At 33.4% G+C, this 25,608-nt stretch overlaps 1 protein-coding gene across 1 annotated transcript; it reads right to left on the reverse strand.

Annotated features, from left to right (window-relative positions):
• Positions 1-532: 532 nt before the first annotated feature.
• LOC133302286 (ABC transporter B family member 19) lies at positions 533-9,873 on the reverse strand. The gene is made up of 10 exons (XM_061502043.1): positions 9,628-9,873; positions 9,458-9,512; positions 8,856-9,031; positions 8,358-8,558; positions 7,544-7,803; positions 7,133-7,449; positions 6,805-7,028; positions 5,873-6,692; positions 5,503-5,744; positions 533-1,936 (listed from the first exon to the last, which is right to left on the reverse strand). The coding sequence occupies exons 1-10, from the start codon at positions 9,871-9,873 to the stop codon at positions 728-730; spliced, it is 3,750 nt and encodes a 1,249-aa protein (XP_061358027.1). The 3' UTR covers positions 533-727.
• Between the last annotated feature and the right edge of the window lie 15,735 nt (positions 9,874-25,608).

Consider the following 25,608-nt stretch of genomic DNA (forward strand, 5'->3'; position numbering starts at 1 on the left):
AGTAAGTCTGATCCATGTGCTAAAGGATGAAGGATCTGAAGTTGTCTATGGGCCACACATATTCCCCCAAAATCCAAGAGCCAAAAAGAGATAAAGTTGCACTCAAATTTACTTAATTGTGGTGATAAAGTTCCCTTCATGTTCAATGAGTGGCCAAAGAGGGAAATCCTTCTAGACAGCAACAAGTGGGTCATTCTAAAGCTTTAAAGCATATATAAAATAATGTTTCACCCATCCCTCATTTACAATAATTCAGACCATTTGCATCAACTGATTGTGTCTCCATTTTTGTTAAAAAGAGATAAGTACACCTTTCATTGTTGTTTGATTTCCAACAATGTCACTGGTTTTCTTGGAGGGGGCCTATAGAAAAAGTCATGTTTATCTTTAACTGAGAAAAGATCATGCTAACAAACACATGCAAGCAGAAAAGGCAAATGGCAGCAAGACAGGCAATCGTTGAAGCTGCATTATAGTAATTGGAAGGTATAAGAAAAGCTCAAATAACAAGCATAAAGATAACATGCTTATGCACCATTGATAAGTGATTAATATAATACTTGATACTCCATTGGAAATAGAGTACTTTGTCCTCAAGGTACAAACCTCATATCTCACATATATCTACATCTAAAAAGAAAACCAAAGCATGAGGTTAATGGGACCCAAACATAATTATCAACCCACAAGACCATATTTATCAAATAAAAATCTCTCGTTCTTTATCTCATATGTGATGATGTTGTAGCTGCAAAAGTCTAGAATATGCTCCCTCTGGCCTGCTGATGAGTTCAGCATGGCTACCTTGCTCCACAATGCGACCATCTTGCACCACACCAATGTTGTCAACACCTCTAATAGTTGACAAACGATGAGCCACAAGCACTGTGGTGCGACCCCTCATTAGCCTCTCCAAGGCTTCTTGTAGGACACATTCTGATTCAGCATCAAGTGCACTTGTGGCCTCATCAAGTAGAAGTATTGTGGGGTCTTTGAGAACAGCCCTAGCAATAGCAATCCTTTGCTTTTGCCCACCAGAGAGTTGCACACCTCTCTCACCAACTGGGGTCTTGTAACCCTCAGGTAAACTACTCACAAATGCATGCACATTGGCTGCACGAGCAGCTTCAATTACCTCAGCTTCAGTTGCACCTTCCTTGCCATATGCAATGTTCTCAAAAATGCTTGCTGCAAACAATGCAGGCTCTTGTTGCACCAACCCAATCTTAAGCCTCAAAGACTTCAAATTCAACTTCCTAATGTCCTTTCCATCAACCATAACTTTCCCAGCAATGGGATCATAAAAACGCTCTATCAGTGCAATAACAGAACTCTTCCCTGATCCACTTGCTCCCACAAGAGCTTGGCTTTGACCTGCACGGATTCTAAGGTTGAGATCCTTAAACACCATAACATCAGGTCTAGAAGGGTATGCAAAATCAACATGTCTAAGTTCAATCTCTCCGCGAACTGATTCAACCGGTTCAGCATCAGGATCATCAGGATCAATCCTCGTTGAACGGTCAAGAATTGAGAACACTGAACCAACAGCTTCGCCTCCACGGATTATCTCCGGCGCAAGGCTCACAGTTTCTGCTACTGAATTTGCCGTGATGACAAGTACCACAAACACCTTGATGACTTTTGAGAAGGTCGAAACACCTTTGCTAACCAAATGCGCACCATACCATAGAATAAGAGCTTCAGAGGCATAAAGGGCAAGCTGAGAGATGCCAAACAAGATGCCGGAAGTTTGGCTCCGGCGCAGGCTCTGGAGCTGAGGTACACGAAGCTCGTGGCAAAAGATGGACAACATCTTGTTCTGAGCATTGAATGCTGCAACTGTTCTGATGTTGCTTACTCCCTCTCCTGCAATCATACTTGTCTTTGCATGAGCCTTGGCTGTGTCTCCAGCAAACCCTTTAAGAGATAGTTGCTGCAGAATCCAAAAACAATGTAGCAACACTCATTGTTAGCACTTAATCAACAGCAGAACTTTCTTCACAAACCAAGTTAACAGAACTACAGTTTGATCTGGGATTTCTAGCTTCTAAGATAAATTAAGTAACATACAAATATAAAGCAAGTTCAGTAAATTAGAGAGGAACATACATCAAACTAATAGAACTATATGGCAATGGAAATGGTCACATGTTACAATTTCATGTCTAAATTCTGTGTCTATTTCTTTTTTCCATGAACATTAAATACATTAAGATACTACTAAAATTTGTAAATATTTTTAAAGAGAAATATAGACACAAAATTTAGATATTACAAAGTCACATGAAATTTTAAAGAAGCACTTAGTTTTCTTGTATCTTTGTAAATTCAGTAATTTATCTTTTGATTTAATGGGGTGAATAAATTCACCAAAATCCACAAGAAAAGAACCAAAAGGGCTTAAAAGGGGTGGGTCCTGGAGACAGATTGTTCATCTTACATGGACACCTATTACATTAAAAGACATTGATAGATTTGAAGTTACACCCCTGACCAATCAGTCTATTTCTTGTACTGTGCCCAGACCATGCGCAAAATGTAGAACACTGCCCGTTACACGACAAATTCATAAGTGATTGTTACTATTAGTTTGAAAACGATGCATGAAAATGTGATAGATTTTTTATTGGGTGCACAAAGGTTTTTTTTTATTTTTTTTTGGGTGAATAATGCTATGCATGATGGATCCAAGTGACTCCACATTGTTACTTATATAATAAAAATAATATATATTATATTAGATAGAAAAAAAATCTCTCTAAATCTTCTCTATTACATAGAATATATTTTGTCATAGAAATAAGGCCAGCTCTTCAATATGATTTTCTTTTTTCTTCTTCCAATAATATTTTAAAATAAAGTTGCAAGTTTTTGGGTTATGTTAATAGTTGTAACTTGTGTCTCACTTTGTATAAAAATATTAAAACTTTTTTTGTTTAAGTTTAAGCATAAGTTTTTTATTGTGCACATTTTTCGAGGGAATTATCCCGCACGAAGTAAAAGCGTACTTAGTTATTATTCTTTCTTTCGCTTTTGTGTTGATGTTTCCCATGGAAAAATATGCAAAGTTGAATTTTTTTATGTATAAAATTTTTTATAAAAGTGTATATATATATATATATATATATATATATATATGAGCGAGGATATTCTAACAACCAAAAATTCTTACTACTAACTTACTACCCATCACATCACCATTGAATCAAAGAGAGAGAATGTTAAAAAGTTTTTGAAGAGAGAGAAAATGTTAATCTAATGGTGATTAGATAGGTAGTAAATTGGTAGTAAAAAATTTTGGTAGTGAGAATATCTCTCCTCTATATATATATATGGGTTTGATGTTTTTATATCGTAGGAGATACGCACATATAAAAATATATGGGACCCATGTGGAGTTATGTGTATATATATATATATATATACATATAGAGGTAGGATCCTTTGACACCGGTGTCAAATTTGAAGTTTGACACCTCATCTGAGAGCCGTTGGATCGAAAAAAATCAACGACTCTGATTTGTGAGCATGTGACACCATTGATCTTTTTTGATCCAACGGCTCTCAGATGAGGTGTCAAACTTCAAATTTGACACCGGTGTCAAAGGATCCTACCTCATATATATATATATATATATATATATATATATATATATATGGGTTTTATTAATCTCCTTTTACATAAGATAGTTATCTTATGTTGTAGAGAGAAAATAGGTGGGTCCCATTATAAGAAAAAAGAAAAAGAAGAAAAAAGTGGAATGCGAAAATCGAAGTGAGAGAAAATGAGATAAGTTACTTTAGGTAAAATGAGAGTAATATTTCCCTATATATATATATATATATATATATATATATATATATATATATATATAGACCTCATATACTTTTATATGGATGTAAAAAATAAAATTATCTCGTACAACACGACACACACTCACATATATATAGACCTCATATACTTTTATATGGATGTAAAAAATAAAATTATCTCGTACAACACGACACACACTCACATATATATAGACCTCATATACTTTTATATGGATGTAAAAAATAAAATTATCTCGTACAACACGACACACACTCACATATATATATATATATATATGACCTGAGGATCACATACGGGTGGGAAGCCAAAAAAAAGTTGAGATTCCAAGACAAATTAAAAAGTTTGGGGATTGTAGGAAATATATGAATAAGATAATCATATAATGAAGTTTCCTCTTTAGAGGGATCAATTTCCAGTACCAAAAAGTATTATTAAAAACAAGATAGGCTAACTTTGCAAGGATTTTCCTTGCATGAAAACCAATGAAGGGCTTGTTTTTTTTTTTTTCTCTATAAAAAACTAAAATAAATTCCTTAGACAGTTGGCAAAGATATAATATGTCATAAAGAACGTTGAATAGCATTGAAGTTGATGATCAGGTATGGAATCTACACCCTTATAATAAATTTTCCCTGCCATTAATGAGGTTTTAATATAGGCCAAAATATGAGTTATTTCCCAGGAGTTAATGCACTGGACTGAAAGGAAAGCACGTGCACTGTTCAATTGTTGTGGCTTTTGTCGTTTAGTACCAACTTGTTTGTGATGTTAGATTCTCAGTGTAAAAGGGCCACAAGAGAATGGATCTAACACTAGTAAAATAAGAATATGATGTTAAAATCTACACTTACCCCTGGTCCCACATTCCTAGTTTTGGGTCAACACATGCAAATAAAAAATAGACATTTTTTTTTTTACCAGACGGTGGAAGTAAGTGGCAGTAAAAGGTCTTAGTTCAATTCTAAGATGTCATTTTTAGAAGAGATTTAAATATTTTTATTCATGACCACTCCGCACTCTGGATTAGTCACGTAGTCGACTCAAGAGTCGAAGCTTGTGAGAATATCGGGGAACCAAGTCGACTCAAAAGTAATTAAGATTGGGTAAATCAAAAAAAAAAAAACAAAATTGGACATTTTTTGTGAGTTTATTTTTTTGGTTTTTAAACACCCTTTTTGGACTATTCTAAGAGCCTGTTTGGATCCTCTTATTTTTAAGCTAGAAGCTATTTATAAGCTAAAGCTAAAAAAAAGAGCTTAAAAAAAGAAGCTAAAAACTATTTGAAAATTACATAAAAATTTTAGCTTAAAATTTACTTAAAAGCACATATTTCAAGAAAATTATCTCTCTTTCTATCTTTATCACTCTTCATTTTAAAAAAAACAGATAAGAGCTTAAAAAAAAACTCCTCCTAGGAGCTTTTAGTTTTCGGCTTTTTTCTTCATTATAAAAAAAAGAGTTTTTCATTATAAGAGCTTTTTTCAAAACCTGTTTGGCCTAACTTATACTTATAAGTAGCTTCTAACTTAAAAAAAAGAGGATCCAAACAGGCACTAAAATAGAGCCTATTCCACTTTTGGATGAAGCTTAAATGATTTTTTTTATGCCATGATGTGGTCTTGGGTGAAGAAAACATTGGTTAGAGATGAGGTTGTGAGATTTACCTGAGCAAAATTAGCTAGAACAAGAAGAGGGAAAGTTGCTAGGATGAGCAAGGAAACCCTCCATTCCACTATGAAAGCAACTATAAAAGAAGTAAGAAGTGATGTCATGTTCTGCAATATTACTGATATCCTCTCAGCAATAGCAGACTTTACATCAGCTGCATCAGTTGCAAGGCGAGCTGCAACAAGGCTTGAGTTGTGCTCTTCCTCATCGAACCATCCAACTTCATTCCTCAAAATAGCTAACAAAATACCAACAAAAAAATAAATAAACAAATAAAACTAAGACATTGTTGGAAGAAAATATAAGAACAAGGTAAAGTACTAAACTAGAGAATTACACACACCAAACTCAGAAAATAAACCATACCCGCAAGCATCATTCTTCTAACCCTTGTGGTGAGGTTTTCTCCCATGATACTAAAAAAGTAATGTTGTATCAAATATGCACCAACTGCATAAAGACCAGCACCAATGTATATGAACACATACTCCTTAGTCTTCCTCTCCATGGATGCATAATTTCTATAGTAAAAGACCTCAATCATGTTGCTCATAACAATAGCAAAAGTTGGACCAATAAATCCAGAAAGAACAGAACCAACTGCTCCCATGATTGAGTAAGGCCACTCAGGAGCATTTAACTTGAGCAAGCGGAGGAAATATCCATCAGGAGCTGGATTTTTCTTATCTGTTTCAGCATTTGATATCATCTCAATGCGACCATCAGCTCCAGTGCTGTATTGGTAGCTCAAGTTCCTCAAGCTTCCAGACCTTAGGCTCAAAGACTTTGTTGACAAGGAATGGCTCAACCGCGATGATCGCGTCCGGCGAGTTGAAGGGTTTGAGAAGTCTCTATTCCCAACCATTTCTTGGAACCGAATTAGGGAAGCATAGGTTCCTCCCTTGGCAAAGAGTTCTTCATGTGTTCCTGTCTCAACAACTTGCCCTTGTTGTATAACTGCAATGGTGTCAACATTCCTTATGGTTGACAAACGATGTGCAACAACTACAGTTGTTCTTCCAACCATGAGACGGTCTAGTGCCTCTTGAACAATGCTTTCCGATCCCGCATCAAGGGCACTAGTTGCTTCATCTAAAAGAAGGATCTTTGGGTTTTTCAACATAGCTCTGGCAATTGCAATTCTCTGTTTTTGGCCCCCAGATAATTGCACTCCTCGCTCTCCTACCTGGTATAACACTGATTTTCAGACCCTTGACTAGTAGTACTAATAAATGATCACTTCTAAGACAAATAGATAAATTGGTACAATTTAGTTATGCTTGAAAATTATTACACACCTGAGTGTTATAGCCATTAGGAAGCAAAGTAATAAAGCTATGAGCATTTGCAGCAGAAGCAGCAGCTTCCACTTCAGCCATTGTTGCATCATGTTTTCCATAGAGTATGTTCTCAAGAATGGTGGTTGCAAAGAGTGCAGGTTCTTGATTCACCAACCCAATTTGATCACGTAACCATTTTAGTTGTAGTGTCTTAATGTCCACATTATCAAGCAGAACCTGACCTGCTTGGTCATTTTTAAAAAGATTCAGCATAGTTTTTCATCCAACGATCAAAAACTTGCTATCTTCAAAAGAGTGAAGTGAAGTGTGTGTGGTCAGTTTTTACCTTCATTTGGATCATAGAACCTTTCAATCAAGGAAACAACAGTGCTCTTTCCAGAACCACTACCACCGACAACAGCAACAGTTTTTCCAGCAGGGAAAAAGATAGCGAAATTGCGAAAAATAATCACATCTGGCCTTGATGGATAACTGAAAGTAACATCCTTAAACTCAATGTTGCCATTAACCTCATGTAAGCACTTTCCATCAGATTGATCTTCTACTATGGTTGGTTTCTGATTGATGATTTCCATCAATTTGAATCCAGCTGCTTTGCCTTTGCTAAAAGCACCTAAGTTTGAAAATGACTGACCCAAACTCCTGTTGAAGCAAATAAACATGTCATGATCAAAGAAAACACTTCATCATTAGAAGTTAATAGAATCATCAAAAGTTTGTCAAATTGAGCTCTCACATGCCACCAACAATGGCTGAGAAAATAGCTGTGAATGCTTTGCCTCCATCTGTTTGTCCATTCCTAATGAAAACTCCAGCATACCAGAAAACTAGTGCCCATGACATGCAAGCTATCCCATATGTGCATCCTAGACCCAAACCTTTAGCCATTCCTGCCTTGTATCCAAGCTTCAGTGTGTTTTGTATTGCATCAGAATAAGAATTCAGTGCCTTGCTCTCACCAACATAAGAGTAAACAGTTCGAACTTGAGCAATGGCCTGAACATATTGCACATAATGGAGATCAATTAGTCCCTATATTAATCTTTTACTTTTTTTAATGGAACCATTTTTTTGAGCCAACGATTATAAGGATGAGATCTTAACAACGAAAAAACAAGCAAATTTAGGCAAAATTCAATTTCCTTACAAATACTTAATTGTAAGCAAAGGCTAAACTTGGTATTAAGAGCAACACACGACCATCATCATGCTTTGTCATTATTTTACTCACAAAAGTGAAAAGCTAGGAACTTTCATGAGTGCAACACATGACAAGACATCATTTCATACGTTATAAACATTCCCTGAACTTAAAAAACAAGGCGCAAATTAATATGGAAGTTGAGCATGCGCTGCCTGTGCTCAAAAGTAGAAGGATTAAAGCTTTTCAGCAACCCCAGAAGAAAAATGAACCATAAAAAGGTAACCAACTCAACCAATCTTTATTTTTTTTTCAAAAATGAACATTTTTTTTTTTGGTTGCTTCCATATATAGAAACCATGAACATTCTTTTTTGATCACAATGTTCAACCATGAAAAATAACCTCACCTGCTCAGCGATTATGCCAGCATTTGCATATGATTCACGACTCTTTGATGTAAGGCCTGTGAGTGTATAAGCATACAAACCACCAGCAAAAGCAATGCCAGGAATCACTGCAACACTCAGAAGTGCTAGCCTCCATGCTGACACAAAACCAACCACTAATCCAGCCAAAAACGTTGATAGATAGTGTATGAAGTTCCCAACCTTCACATTCCCACAATCACAAAAAAAGTTAAACTAACAAATATTACTAAACAATTCATAAAAAAATAACAATCACACATTGTAACAACATCTGCAAGCAACTTATATCAATGTGACCATGTCCCGGGCGCACGTTAAACCGTGCTTAGCTAACGTGCGCCTCTTTATGTAATGATCACATATGGGACCCACTTTAATGGTTACCAACTACCCCAGAAGGCCATGTTTCTATATGATGATTTTTTTTTTTGCCATATCATAGAGGGAAAACAAAGAAAGATGGCAGATTCAAAGCACCTTCTCGCTTATAGCATCTTGAACTAATAGTGTGTCCGTGGAGACACTGAAAACAATATCTCCTGTTCTTGCATCTGTGTCAAAGAAACCAACGTCCTGTTTAAGCACTGCCTCCAAGTACTTTTTTCTAAGGGTGCTTACTTGTCTCTCCCCACTATACATCCAGCATGCAATTTCTGAAAAATTGGTAGAAAAAAAAATTTCATCATCAGCATATTCTAAAAAAAAAAATAAAAAAAAATGATAATTTTTTTTTTTAACTTTTTATTATTTTACAAAGTTCAAGTTGAAGCATGCTAGTTCAATTATTAATTTAAGTGATAAAATGTGTAACATCAATAATCTTAATACGTGATAAAGATGGGAATATAGTGTGTTAGATAATGTTAGGCAAGAAAAATAGAAATGCTGAGATTGACAAATGAAAGAAGAAAAGGACGAGTGTTCTTTATTGACAGAACACGTGGGATCACAACACACATATAGTCTAAAAACAATGGTCCAACAAGTGTGATCGATCATCTTCACAGATTAAGACCAAAAAGTAGAGAGAGAGAAGAGTGAAAATTTGAAAGAAAAAAATTATGAAAAAAGTGTGATACCTGCATAGGATGATATGCAAACGACAAGGCCAAGGTACACGAAATAAAGAGCATACTGCAATGATGATCATGACAAGAAGGAAAAAAAAAAGAGAAAAGCATTAGATCCCAGATCTGAGATGAAGCTGCTAAAAAAGAAGATTGGTATTTTGAGAGAGCATATTCAGAACCTTTGATACTTCTTCTGTCATTTTCTTCAAATCCATTTGGTTTTTGCCAAAACCATTAACCATTTCACCAAAGAGAAGGAAGAAAACTGGCATGGATGATCCATGAACAATTGCTCCAAAGCTTCCAGATATCATTAGCATCCAATCATACTTATCAGCAAATGAGAAGAGTTTGTAAAAGGGTAAACTTTGTTCCTTCTTCTTCTCTGCCTCAGGCAATGCTTTAGGCTCAGCAGTTTCAGCCATTAGAACAAACACAGTGTTCTGAAGTGAGAAAAAAAAAACAAAAGGGTAAGTGACAGAAATGAAAAAAAAAAGGATTTTTAGAGTGACTCGTGGCTCAATGCTTAGTGGGGAAGTCAATGAGGTATGTAACTTTTTCTGGGCATTGAATGAAGGAGATCTGAAACAACCCCTTTTGCTCTCTTTTTTAGAAGGAAGTGTCAATGTCGATTTTTGGTGTTTTTATCAACCCAAGACACTACTACACTCTATGTGCTTTGCCTCTGAGAGAGTGAGAGAGTGAGAGAGAGAGAGAGAGCAAAGAAGTGTAGTAGAGAAGAGAGAGTGAGTGATGTGTTGTGTTGTTAGGACAGTGGTCAAAGGAAGTTGAGAGAAACATGAGTTTGAGAAGAGAGAGAGGTGTGAAGTGTGGTTTTATAGTGTAAAAGGTTTAAGTTTAATTAGTTTCAAAAAAAAAAAAAAAAAAGGTTTAAGTTTAACTGTGGTTGTAAATTAACAGGATATGCTGAATCAAGGTTAGCTACACATAAAGGAATCCAGGAAACAGTTTCACTGGGGTTTTGTGCCTCTCCAAATTATATAAATATAATTATAAAAAATCAAATATTGCATGTTAGGGGAATGGATAAAATATGATGAAAAAGATATTTCATTTCATCAAATAGTTAAAAATAAATTTTATGTAAAATTAAAAAGTAGATAAAAAATTGTAAATTATAAAATTATAATGTAAAAAAAATTATAAAAAATTGTAAAACCATAAAAGTGCTTGAAATATTGATAAAAATGTTTAGATGAAAAAAAATCATAAAAATACAATGATAAATCGAGATTTTAACTACTATAATTCTATCTATCTAATACACTTATTTTCAATATTATTAAACCTGCTGGTGATTGACCTGGGGTACTTGGATATTGAATTACTGATGGAACCAATCGACATGATTAAATATATGTAAATTTATATTTTATGTTTAAAAATTCAATGTATAATCTGCAATAAAATCCTTTCACACCAGCCTTCATAAAAAAATTACTAAATTTATTATGTATCTTACACATCAAATTTTACAAACTTGCAAAACTTGGGAAATTGTAAATCAGTTTCAATTCAACACACACTAATGTTGATGCAAATAATTTCTAGGATGATCATCTTGATTAGACAAATCCACACCTAGAAATTTAGAATTTTAAAAATATTTTATTAAAAACTCTCACATGGATTTTCTACTATTCAAGACAAGGCATGCCCAAAAAATATTTTATAAAAGACTTTATTTTTAGAATAAAATTTAGAGATTTTCTAAAAACAAAGAAAATTAAATTAAAAAAAAATGAAAACCATGAACAGACCTGATTCTCGGTATTGAAGTGCTTGTAAACAGTGCAAAGAAAATAACAACAATGGAACAAGGATGAGACTAAAGAGGCATTGTTGATGTTGGAAACGATCTCCAAGATCCAGTGGAGAGACTTGAGCTTATAGCTAATGACCTTATGGAATAATAAAAGATGAGGATCAGTAATTGAAGGAGGGAAACGTTGGAGCAAGTGGTGGACCCAACGATTGTAAGTAAAATTTCATTTGGGAGGAGTTCTATTTGTTAAAATTGTGTAAACAAACTTGATTTTTTTCTGTAAACAAACTTGATTTTTTTCTATAAAAAAATTTACATGAGCCACAATTTTTTTGTGACCTGATGAGTTATGGAATTTGATAAAACCTGACCGATTCTAGCCAGTTTCCAATGATTTGTTTACGCGTTTGTCTACTCTCATTTTATAGAAAAGAACATATCTTATGTTAAGACATAAAATAATAAGAACTATCACTAAAAAAGAGAAGAAAAAAGAAAAGAAAATAGCAACACATTTATCGAAGTGTCTAGGACATAAGATAATAGTCTCCTAGAACATGATACTATTATTTTTCTTTGTTTACACTTTACATTATTTGTCTATTGCTTAGATCGAACCGATTAAATCACTGGTTGGAGTTGAACCGACCGATTTGTGATGGGTTTGATATCACACTACTTATTTCTACATTTTCCAAATTCGGGATATGAGATGAAACTTTATTTTTTTTATGATAAAATATTAAAACAATGGTCATAATTTTGATTTGTACTATTCCACTCATCATTAAATATTAAAAGAACTTTACTAATTATAGGGGTAGTCACAGACAGGTTTGGGACCGTTTCGAAGAGAAAAGTTAACTCATTTATTGTATCATTCAATTGTTTTGCTTGAAAATGTAAATATATTAAATGCGATTTTAATCAGTTTGGATTTGATCATATTTATATTAGGTTTTTGTTGTAATTTTTTAATATATACATTCATAAAAAACTTTAAAAAAATCACTAAGATATATCAAATACAAAATGTAAATTAATTCATTAAAATACACTAATTATAAGTTCAAACATATATATATATTTTTTTTTTGGTAACCTGAGTTCAAACATATATATTAAAATACAAATCTAAATTCTAAATTCTGGATATATTTCAAAATAATTGTCAATTCTACTTTCCTATAATATATGTCTAAATCAAGCTGAAAAAAAATAGCTTCAAGTCTAACAAGAAAAATATTAAATATGTAAAAATAATACAAAATTATATATAATAAAATATTATTTTAAAAAATTGTAGATATAATTTCAAAATTTTGTATTAAATCAATTTTAAAATTTAAATAAAAAAACTTAGTCAATTCAAATAATTTTTTTAATGTTTATTTTTTTGTGCATTTGATTTTTAGCGTTTCAACTCGATTTTTTTTTTAATTTTAATTGGATTATTCAATTTTAAACATATAATCAGCTGTCAGGTGTTATTGAAATCCTTCTTCATGTCCAAAGATTTTAAATGAAAACTTTAAATCGGTTTTTAGTTTATATATTAAAAAAAGGTTTTAAAGAAATGAAATTCAGTTGAAAGTTTTCTTTTGAACATTTTACGTAAAGTCTTTTTCTCAAAGAACAAAAAAACGAGAACACTCTTTTAAAAATGTTTAAAATAATTACTGAGTAAGACACCATCTTTTTGAAAATAAAATAAAATAAAATTGTTGTGATAGATGATATTTATATCGTATCATGTTAAATTTAGAATTTGTTATATAAACTCACTTAATTCGATTTGAGTATTGTAAGATTTATATTAAGGATAATTCTCTTTTGGGCTTTATTAATTTCATGCAATAGGAGAGAACTCTCTCATGCTATAGAGACAATTATGTGTGAGATCCACTCATTATAAAAAAAGATAAAAAAGTAATATGAAAATCGATTTATGTGTAGAAAAGAAAAAAACTCTCCTACAACATAAGAGTATATTTTCCCTTCTTTCAATACTATTTTTTGATTTTGAGGATGTGAACTTGAACTTGAAATTTTTAATTAAAGAGAACGAATTTCTTATCACTTGGACCAATAGTTCTACCAATGATTGCTAATAATATTAAATTTATTCACTAATATACTTGTATAGACTATTGATACCATTAAAATAAAATTAGCAAAAGCCCACATCAAGAGAAATAAGAACCAAGAATAATTTTTTTTGTTTTTTACTAAAGTACTAGCACTGATTTTTTTTTGAGTAAACACCATTTTTGGTCCCTGGCAATATCCATGAAGTCCTTTTTAGTCCCTGGCAATAAAAAAGGACCAAATTGGTCCCTAAAATTACAAAAAAAGGGACACGTTAGTCCTTCTGTCAACTCCTCCGTCACGGTCAAACTAACGGTGCCCATGTGGCACGTTATCTGCTGATGCGGACTGGACGGTTGACACGTTGGAACGCTGAACGACGACGTTTTCTTCCAAAAGGGTACATAGCTTTCCAATTTTCTGCACGACGTCGTTTTATATTTGTGAAAACAAGAGGCACCAACACGAGTTACCGTGGAGAGTCGTTCTTATTTCACTAAGTCTTTGCATATTATTGGAACACCATTGTTGACCTCCACTGGAAGCTTCGTTGAACGGTGAGGGTTGTCGAAGACCGTGGTTGCAGGGAAGACAATCGAGCGTGGTCATTGAAGGTTGTCGAAAGGCTGGTTCTGTAGTGGTGAAGGGAAGTTCGAGTGTTGCAGTTTTCTTACATGCATTAGGGTAATTTTTTTTTTAGAAATTCTTCAATATTTGTGGTCCCCCCTCACTTCATGTTGTCTATTCTTTGTTGGATGATGGTCCCTTATGTGCGCTCCATTGTGTGTTATTATGGTCGGGGTTTACCAAAAAAAATACGTTTTTTATGTATGTGGTCCCCCTCACTACCGGTTCGTATAGTTTATTGCCATTTTTTAGTGCTTTGTGGTCCCCAATTTTTTAGTGCATGCATAATTTGTAAAGGTGTTTTTTGCACGTTACTGGGTTTTATGGTTACACGGCAGTGTTGAGGGTGATGTGTATGGTTATTGGCATTGTCAAATTGCTTTGTGGACCCTGATGTTCGCATGAATTTATTGTAATTGTTAAGCTTATTATAAATGTGAGATTTTTTTTGTTGCAATTTACAGCCCTGTGTGTTAACATTCCCTTCTTGATTTATATATGCAAATGGCTAGAATTGTTGTGAAAATATGATTGGTTTGTGGAAGTTGTTAAAATAGAATTGTTGCATATGGCTAGTAACTGTCATGGTGTATTTTTTCTTTCAGATGGATGAATATATAGTGATAAGGTATCATCATGGGGGTGTGTTGAAGAGAGATGATAAAGGGGTCCTAACCTATGTAAATGGAAAAGTGGATGACTTACCTGAGATGGATGCTGACTTCGTCAACCTGCGTGACCTTGATACTCTGTTCAAGGGTTATGGGTATGAGAAATGTGATCAGATGTTGTGGCTCATGCCAAACGCAATGGATTTAGACAGTGGTTTAAGGCCTCTGAATACAGACTCTGATATTGTGGAGATGGTAAAGGTTGCATTAAGTAATGGGAACGTCATAGAAATATATTTTGATCATTGCATTTCCATCCCTGATATTATTGCACTTGCACCCGTCGAAGGCAGTGATGAGGATGTGGCTGATAGTGGAGGTGGTATTGAGGATGATAGTGGAGATGGTGATGAGGATGATAGTGGAGATGGTGATGGGTTTTCTCCTGACTCAGATGATAGTGTGGATGATGAGCCATATAAACCTCCTCCACCTATGGATGATACAGAAACAGAGCGCGAAGAGGAGTGCAAGGGGAAGGGTAAAGCTGCTGGAAAAAGAAAGCAACAAAATAAGAAAAAAAAGGAGGTTGAAGATGTGGCAGGGGAAGATACAATGGATGAGGAGGAGAAGTCAATGTCTTTCGAGGAAGGTGGGTATGGGTATAACTTTGAAGAGTTGAACACGCCTCCTTCAAGTGGTGCTGAGGAGGAGGAAAAGGTTGTCAATCCAAAGTTTAATGTGCATGAGGAATTTGGTCATGTACACTTAGAGCTGGGGATGGAGTTTGTGAGTCTTCAAGAATTTAAAAATGATGTCAAAGACTACAGTATTGATCTAGGAAGACAATTCAAGTGGCTGAAGAATGACAAAGTCAGAGCCTGAGCAAAGTGTAGTAATGATGAATGTGATTGGATGATTTACTGTGCATGGAACAACAAGATGGCAGCTTTCCAAGTCAAAACTTTTAATGACATCCACACTTGCTGCAGACTTTTTAGAAACAAGAGGGAAAGTAGGGAATGGGTTGTAAAGAAATTAGAAAAAAGGCTAATGACACAACCAAACATGACAAGGGCTGAGGCCTACGACCACATGAAAGAGGAGTACAAAGTTCATGTCCATTTGAAGAAAGTAACCAAGGCACTTCATAAAGCCAAGGCCAAAATATAAGGGTGTGAAAAAGAACATTATGCAAAATTGAGAGACTACTTAGGTGAGCTATTGAGAAGCAATCCCGGGTCTACATGTCAAATGCAAGTGATCCCACAACCTGGTCCGCACTCCTCACCCATATTTTCTAAGTTGTACATTTGTCTGGATGCATGCAAGAGAGGGTTCAAAGCTAGCTGCAGACCCTTAATTGGTTTGGATGGATGTTTCTTGAAAGGATATTATGAAGGTCAATTGTTAAGTGCAGTTGGGGAGGATGCCAACAAAAGCTCCTATGTCATCGCATATGCAGTTGTAGATAGTGAAACAAAAGAGAACTGGAAGTGGTTTTTAACCCTGTTACAGGAAGACATTGGCCCTCATGCAGTGTTTGGGTGGAATTTTATTTCTGACCAACAGAAGGTTTGTTAAGCTTATTTCATTTGAACTTGCTTTAGTATTCAACCACATATTTGTTTACTCTATTTTTCCTTCATAGTGCATTCTGATCTCACTGTATTGCTTATTGGTTTATTTGTATTTGGACCCCTACATATGTTAAGTGCATGGACAACATATGTTTCTGATGCAGTGCATTTCTGACGTGCATTTCTGTTTTTCCTTCACATATTTCTATAAGGACCCAACTGAAGACCAAGGGAGCATGACAAAGAAAGTCAAAAGGACATATGAAGCCAAGTGTATTAAATGTGGTCAGACTGGACACTATGCAAAGAGTTGTAAGGGGCCACCAGCTTCCAAAACAGATAAAAGCCAAGCAAGACCACAATCTGTGAGGATTAGCACTGACTCAGTAGATGAAATCTCATTAAGTCAAGGAGGCCCTTTAGAAGTTGGTAGTTCTTAGCAGCCACATCAAGGCAACTTGAGAGGAGGCAGCCCACCTCCTTCAAATCTAGAAGAAGCAAATGCAGTGTTGACTGAAGAGACAATGAAGGCAGCAAGCAGTGGCACACGAAGCAGATTTATGCACTTCATGACAACACCTGGTTTCAGGCCACCAAGGCGATCCTCAAGAAAATGAGCTGCTGATGAAGAAGAACAAAGGAGTAGTGCATGAGCCAACTGACAAGGAGTGGATATAATGGGATTTTTTTGTAAATTCTAGCCATTTGTTTTTGGAGGCCTTTAGGGTGTTGGATATAATGTAATTTTTTTTATGCATGGCCATATTGTATTTATAAGCCTCACTTATGATTCCTTGCAGTTGGCTTTTATTTGTAATGCACTACTGGTTTCTAATTCTAGGAAGACAATTATGTGTAACTGGTTATGCATGTTATGTGGCAGGGTTGATGAATGTCAAATTTTCTGGTTATGATGCATGTGAATAGTGTTATGGTTTTCTGGTTACTGGTTTGTGCAGGTTTGTGCTGGCCATATTTTCTGGTTACTGGTCATTCCATATTGCCATATTTGCAAATTTGCATTTACCTGCCATATTTGCATTCTGGTGCAGGTTGTTTAATGTTTATGGCAAAACAGATCATGCCCAATTTTCTTGTTGCAGGGACCAATTAGGACCCCGACAGTCATTGTGAGGGACCAATTTGGACCCCTACATACTGCATTTCTGATATTAAGTGCATTTCTGATGGCAAGGCATATAAGTCAGGGAGCATAATAGCTGCAAAAATGCACTACTGTTTTTTAAAATGAGTGCTGCATAACCAGAATTTGGACATCAAGAACTCATGTCCTATAATTCTGGAATCAGGGACCAATAAGGGCCCCGACCACTTTGTCAGGGACCAAAACGACCCTCGAGTAACATTGACAGGGACCTAAATGGTCCTCGTGTTCTGCAATTAGTAACAAAATATGCATAACAGTATGCAACTTCTGCATCAACAATGTCATGGGTTATGCATCTATATCAGTAGCAATCTATATCTGTTTGTGATACAATGTAGCAATCTTTTATCCTTCAATCGATGCCTAACTATGCAATAGTCCATAATAACAGAAACTTAGCATCCAGTACAGCATTTCACCAAGGCACAAATATATGATGCCATAATCAAAAAGAGGAACACATTCAAGGCTTTTTTATAATAGGTCATATGATAATACACATAAACAGATTGGCACTAACACATAAAGAAGGAGTACTCATTACAATTCATTGAAGGGAAAATACATTTGGGTCACTTGTTTTCACTTTTACCACACCAACAACAAACATACAGATCGTGATCACACCAACACAAGCACCTAAGACCTTAGCTGACCTATCAACTATCCTAATTTTTTTGTCCATCGTATCTAACTCCTCCACCATCTTCAGGTATACATCATCAGTTTTCTTTCCTACTGATGAAGCTTCATTCCTTGCTCAGTAATCTTCACATCTTGCTCTCTCATAATCATCTCCACATATTTCAACTTGAAGTTAATTTCAGCAACATCCAACTCCACAGTGTTAATTCTTGCTTCTTCCAGCTCCATGGGTTCATTACACATGTCATCTACCCATCTAAAAAAATCACAATAGGGTTTCTTCTCCTGCAAAAAAAAAAAAAAAAAGCACGGTTAGCAACTATTCCAACTCAATAAAGGGGAAGATTACAAATTCATACCTTGAAATTAGGACAGCCAAGGAAAGCCCTGTTTGGGTTCCTCTCAGTTTTGGAGGTATAGACAATACTTTGTCTCCCACATTTGCACCTCCAACCGGCGGTCCTTGTCATTGTTCTTCCCCCCATTGATTTACTCCCACTTGATCCCCCCATGCCAGAAGAAACACTCATCTTCTCCCACGCCCAGAAATTCGGTTGATGGGTTTTACTGTCGTGGAGTTTCAATCATCAAAGTGCAGACATTTTGGGGGCGTATTGCTGTTTAGGGATTTGCTCATCAATTTGGGGGATGGAGTTTCCGATTTAGGGTTCGATTCAAGGAATTTGGGGTTTTTTCATTATTAGGGTTCATTATCAAGAGAGGAAACGACGTCGTCCTCTCCATTACACACGTTGCAACCCATTTGCTTTAAAACGTCGTCGTTCAGCTTTCCAACGTGTCAACCGTTCAGTTCGCGTCAGCAGATAACGTGCCACATGGGCACCGTTAGTTTGACCGTGACGGAGGAGTTGACAGAAGGACTAACGTGTCACTTTTTTTGTAATTTTAGGGACCATTTTGGTCCTTTTTTATTGTCAGGGACTAAAAAGGACTTCGTGGATATTGCCAGGGACCAAAAATGATGTTTACTCTTTTTTTTTTTTTTGAGCAACAATACTAGCACTGATTTGAAAACCCAAATTGCAACTTCTATCGACACGCATATATTTAAAAAAAAAAAAAAAAAGAAACAAGCATGAGTGTGTCTCTAATGTGAACTTTATTTCCTTTTTCCTTTTTTTTTTATTTTTTATTTTTATTTCTTTGCTAACGTTAACTTATAATACGTCTTACCTATTTATGTTTTCAGATAACTAGTTTTTTTTTTTTTTTTTTTTTTTTAATAAGATAACTAGTTTTTATACATAATGTGAATGTGACTTCATCCATTATTTTACATATTTTACATACATATTTTAAAAAGTAGCCCCATAGTTAACAACATGTAATTTGGATAGCTAAATCCATAACTATGTCTTTTTCTTTAGCGAGTAGACAGTATTTCAGTCAACTCACGTCATTTTGGTCCTAAATAATCAGTATAAATTATGGGTTTTATAAAAGTTACGTTGTAGAAAAAGTGATTATGTTATGTTATAGAGATTCATTTTGCGTGTCTTAGTTTTTTTTTTTTTTACTCCAAAAAATATGGGCTCCACAAAATATTGTGTATGTAAGAAACTTTTTCATGTCATGTTAAATGTTAAATGATGAATACAAATACCATAAATTATGTTCGTAACAATAAGTGTGTATTTACGCGGACGTTATTATAGTGTCTACTTTTAGGGGACGTTTGATAGATGGTAATTTTTTTTTAATCCGGAAATCTCAATTTTTAGAAATATGATGCAAATATTTAATTTACGATAATATTCAAAAATTAAAAATTTAGAAAAATTCAGTTTACGGAGAATCCTACAAAATACCTTGTACCAGATCCCAAAAAACAATCCTTCATGCTCATAATTATAAGTTCGAATCCTGTGTAATAGCCGCCGTGTATATATGAATCACTTCAATTTCGTGTAAAATACAAATTCTCCTTTTTAAAATATATAAGGTCAATTTTTAGATATTGATTTTCGAGATTAATGTTATGTTATAGAAAATAATTTTATTTACCCCCACACATAAAAGTGTACAGTTATGGGTCTCAGATATTATTATGTATATTGAAAATAAAATTATTTCTCACAATATGATAAACTAATCTCACATGATAAACTAATCTCTTGATATTATATATATATGGCAGAATCCTTTGATATCGGTGTTAAACTTTAAAATTTGAGATCAAATACTAACTGTTGATGTCCGTCAATTGAAAATCAGACTTATTAATTAACTATTAATTCTCAATAAATGATAACCGTTGTTTGGCAGAAATCAACGGTTAAAATTTGGTGTCAAATTTCAAAGTTTGACACCAGTGTCAAAAGATATTATATATATATATATATATATATATATATATATATATATATATATATAGGGTAAAGATCATTTTACACCAGTGTAAGTTACACTCTTGATCTTATCCGTTGATCTCATTTATATTCAAGGGCTCAAATTTTTTAGTAATGTGAGTCATTGGATACAAATAGATCAATGGTCAAGATTGAGTGTAAGACTTTTAACTCTTACACCGGTGTAAGAATATCTTGCCATATATATATATATATATATATATATATATATATATGGGTTTTATTAATCTCCTTCCACATAAGATAGTTATCTTATGTGGTAGAGAGAAAATGAGTGGATCCCATTATTGTAAGAAAAAAGAAAAAGAAAAAAAAAATAGGGTGCGAAAATCGAAGTGAGAGAAAATGAGATAAGTTACCTCATGTGAAAGGAGAGTAATATTTCCCTATATATATATATATATATATATATATAGGGGCAAGATCATCTTACACCGGTGTAAGAATAATAAATCTTACACCAAATCTTAATCATTGATTTTCTACATCTAACGGTTAAGATTTATTAGGTCTCACTCATTAATTAATTTTTAATTTCCAATAAATCTCAACCATTAGATGCACGGAAATCAACGGTTAAGATTTGGTGTAAGATTTATTATTCTTACACCGGTGTAAGTTGATCCTATCCCATATATATATATGAGGCAAGATCTTTTGATACCAGTGTTAAATTTGAAATTTGACACCTCATCTAAAAGCCATTAGATCAAAAAAGATCAACGACTCTTATTTGTAAGCATGTGACACCATTAATCTTTTTTAATTTAAACGGCTCTTAGATGAGATATCAAATTTTAAATTTGATAGTTGTATCAAAAGATCCTCTATATATATATATATATATATATATATATATATATATATATAGAGCTTTATTTATGACAAACTCGGAGAAGGTGATCAATTTGAATACTCCAACCTGCAATGTAACGTTTGACATTTATACTTTCCATAAAATCATGCATATAAAAGCCAAAAATAAAACCATTTCTTCGAGGAGATGATAAAACATTAATTTATTGATCATAAAAATAGTTAGATATACAACATGCATAAGCTTCATGAGAAATGCCTAACATTGTCTATTAAAAAAAAAAAATACTTAACCCCAAAGGGTAGCTCATATGACAACTGATCTCCCAAAATTTGTTTAAGCAAATTCTTGAAAAAAACAATTAGAGTCATAGGACATGTCTCTTTCCTCGAATGGTTGAACCTGAATACTTTTAGGTTATACAAAAAAAAAAAAAAACCCCTAACATCAACCAAATAAATTACAACTATATGCCTAAAATATAAAAAAAATATATTATAATATTATTATTGTTATTGTCAGAAATTGGCATTTTTATCTATAATTTTAATAGATTATGAAAAGTTTAGGTGAGATTTGATGCCATAGATTTTTTAAGAAAAATTACTAATTACATTATTCAAGAAATATTCACATCGAGCAATGGAATCCAAACTCACACTCTTATGAAATATGAGCCTGATTTTTATCTAACTGAATCTACTCATATTTTGTCTTCAATTTTTGTTATAAAGAAGACAATCCCTCATCAAATGCCAATAAGTATGATAGAGTGGAAGTTTCATTGTCATGGCCCAAAATATTATTTCTATCATTTGAAAACAATCTTATTGTTTTGCTTTTTCGGATCAAAATTTTGTCTATTAAGAATGCTATTCTTCTATCATAGTTTTAGATTGTTAGTGAAGCAATTAAAAAAAATAAAGAAAAAAAAGTTATGTCCATCGTTTGTAATAGGATTTTTTGTGGTCCCAACATTGAAGTGCAAATTAATGTCGCTTGCATAAATGATCATCACAACCATTCAGATAAGAGAACAATCATTTCACACACCAAACTGGAGCAAGCTTTCCTCAATTGCAACGGTCAAATTGAACTCACTCTTCCACCTTAAATATTCCAACCAAAATTTCATTTTCAAGAATGTCCTCCACCCTCATATTTTATTAATGTCAGAAAATATAATAAATTGCCAAAGTTTCAATATCAAAGGTCATTCATATCACAATATATTTTCTTTTTTATTGCATATACTTCTTTAAATAGTCCTGCCCCTACAACACTTATAAATTAAGATCGCAAATATGGCAGCTAGCTAAATATTTGAATGAATTTCACAAAAAATTTAAATGCGACATTCTAGAGCTACTTTATCATTCTTTCAATTTTTATCCACTTCTTTTGAATTTTTTTTTAAAATAAAATGTTCATAATATGAGTTAATATAAGGAGCATAATTGTTTATACGAATGTCTCAATGGGTAGAAGACAATCATGTTAAACTAAAACCTTATAATATTTTTCAAAATCAGTCAAAGAGAATGTCAAAGGTAGGTGGGAGTTTAAAAATATAATTTTATCATGGGATAAACTCACCTCCTTGACCAATTGTCTACCTTATTTAACTCATGAAATCTTGGTTTCTTATAGTTTCCAAAGAGATAAAGAAAGCTCTATGTCAAAAAAATAAAATTAATTTAAAAGGGCATGTTATGTGTTTAGGAGTAGTTAGAATTGCAAAATCAAGTGAAACACTTTGCACCAATAATCCTAGCTATAGCCTAACATGTCACACAAGCTATGCTTGTCACCATCTCATCACACATTGGAAGTATACAAAATGTCCATTAGTAACCCTACAAAAACATTCCTGATACTTCACCACAAGTCACATCCAAAGGGTCATGCGAACTCTTTCACCATCCATCAACTATTGTGCCTATAAAATATGGGCTTGGGTGCACAATTTTGGTCCAGTGGACCCAATAAAATGTTATGGGTTAACAATGGTGATATTTATTGACCAATTGTAGAATTCTGATCCTACACAAAAGATTGACTAAATGATCTGTTCAGATATAATTTTCTTCTTAATCAACTAATATCACTGTTAAATAAACATTTACTATTTCGTATGTTAATTACATCACAAAGACTCTATTATATAACTAAATAAATAAGAAAAACAAAGAGATATATATGATATGGGACTTCGTCTCTTTAGACTAAATTGCTATATACAATTATAACTATTTACAATAACGACAATAGCAAAAAAAAAATAAAAATTATAAAGGAATATATGTGATCATAAGTGTTTAATCAACTAGTTCATTAATCAATGAAAAAGAAATTATTATGTACTAAGTAAGATGCTTAATGTTGACAGCCTCAGAAATTGAGGTCACAAAGAAATGGGAATTGGTCGTGTCCTTCTTCAACAGTCAATTGTACTTTATATGGTTGTTGGGACCTCTCCCACTCCATAGTTTAGGAGTGATAGTTTATAGTCACAAGTGTAGTGAAACAAAGTCCAATATAGTTTTTAAAATTTTTAAAGAAAATATATAGAAATTTATGAAGTGGCTTTCGCTGTGTTGTAGCCCCTTTTGGAAACATGGATCCGTTTTGGTGAGCTAATTTAGTCCTTTTGTATGTATTACTAACACCATATATAATGCAGCATGTGATATGTTATTCTTAATTAGGATTTCAAATTGTCCTTCAAATGTTAATAACATATTGTCCTTGAACATGCCATATAGACTTATCTCTAACTAATCTCATTATTCAATTGCTTCAATATGGTAAATTATAGACCTTACTCCACATGACTAATAAACATATATTTCAATGGTTCATTGGAAGCTAAAAGAGTAAACTCAAGGTCAAAAGTTATGGACCACATACTTTGGTGTTCAACTAAGGTAGCTGCACATCTATTATTTATGTGAATTAAATTATAGATTAGTTGCTGTAAGCTATTCTTTCCCATCTTATGCATCATAATTAATTAAAAAAAATTTGATATGGTGATCCCCAAGTTCAAATTGGTTTAATCATCTCAGCAGCTAAGATTAAATGATTATTGCTTGCACCTTTTTTTTTACACATGGCAGCACAAGAGGGTCAAATACCACAAAACTCTTCAATTATTAACCCACTACTACTACTAATTTATTATTACTTGCTTTTGCTTAAGTCTTTCAGGACACCATGAAAATTGTACAATCCCTCTGTCCCATATGTTCTAATTGTGTTTGATTCACATCATACATTTTGCTTTACTTTCCATTTTCTTTCTATCATTTTCTTGACTAATTCTATTCAACATATTCAATTAAGGTAAAAAAGGTTGTCTTCTACTTTAAAGGGGTGCGCTACAAGAGTATCAAAAATGTTACTTTCCTAGTGTTATAACTTCTTTAATAAGTTTGTGGTCCTAATACAATGTTTAAATGCTATTTATTTATAAATAGAACAGCAAGACCATATTCCTGAAATAAAGCTATGCTTTTTATTTTTAATTATAGAAACAATGCTTTATTTATATATGTGAGTATTATAGAGATAGCACTGGGCCTTTGATCCATATCTTACAGATTAGAAAGTCCATGAAGCACAGGTCACTCTACTTTTAGGGGGACCTTGAGTCCATCATTTTCTTGATGATTTGACCAAACATACCTTACTGTTATCCCACTTTATAAGCTTTGATTGTTAAGGGGAAAAAAACACTATTTTAAGCAATAACGGCGAATGATGATAGAAGGCACCATCTTATAGCTTTTGGCATGTGGAAAACTCCTAGCAACTCTCATGAATGGTCATGAATTTGACCAGTGACATTATAAGAAACTTCAAGCACAAAATTTTGTGTATTGGCATGCAGAAACGTTACTTCTTTTTTAGAGTCATCATAATAATGATTGGTAAAGTAAGAATTCCTACAGTAAGAAACTGAGAAATTCAGAAAAGTTGGGCACATTTCTACCTTATGTATTATTTTTTGGAGTAGATCCTCTTATCTGAAAAAATGATCATGTACTTATGTTATTTGATCACAATCATTCATTGACGATGAAATAAGAAAGAGAAAAGTATATAATTTTTAAATAAATGGTTGTGATTAAATAACATAACCACATGATCACTTTTTCACATGAGAGAATCAACTCTCATTATTTTAATTTTTTGGAAAAACACTTCTCATGTTACATGAGAAGTATTTTCTCATGTAATGATTTTTTGATTTACGTGTAATTTTTTTTTTTTAATAAATATAAGACTCACCACTAATTGAATCACAACATAAAAAAATAATTCTCATGCAGTACGAGAAAATTAAGGCTCTGTTTGAATTTTGTTTTCAAATTTTTTTTTTAATTTTTAGAACAAAAAAACTCGTTTGGTAAGACCTGTTTTGTAAAAAAAATTTAAAAAACTGT

Source organism: Gastrolobium bilobum, unplaced genomic scaffold (assembly GCF_033153095.1).
Source record: "Gastrolobium bilobum isolate Gb01-03AN ecotype WA unplaced genomic scaffold, APGP_CSIRO_Gbil_v1 utg39614, whole genome shotgun sequence".
Taxonomy (NCBI): Eukaryota; Viridiplantae; Streptophyta; class Magnoliopsida; order Fabales; family Fabaceae; genus Gastrolobium; species Gastrolobium bilobum.

Coding starts and splice junctions, on each gene's coding strand:
- LOC133302286 (XM_061502043.1), bottom strand. CDS start 9,873: ATGGCTGAAACTGCTGAGCCTAAAGCATTGCCTGAGGCAGAGAAGAAG. Junction 8,559..8,855: donor AAGATGCTATAAGCGAGAAG/GTGCTTTGAATC, acceptor GGGAATGTGAAG/GTTGGGAACTTCATACACTA. Junction 1,937..5,502: donor TTCTAGCTAATTTTGCTCAG/GTAAATCTCACA, acceptor TGGATTCTGCAG/CAACTATCTCTTAAAGGGTT.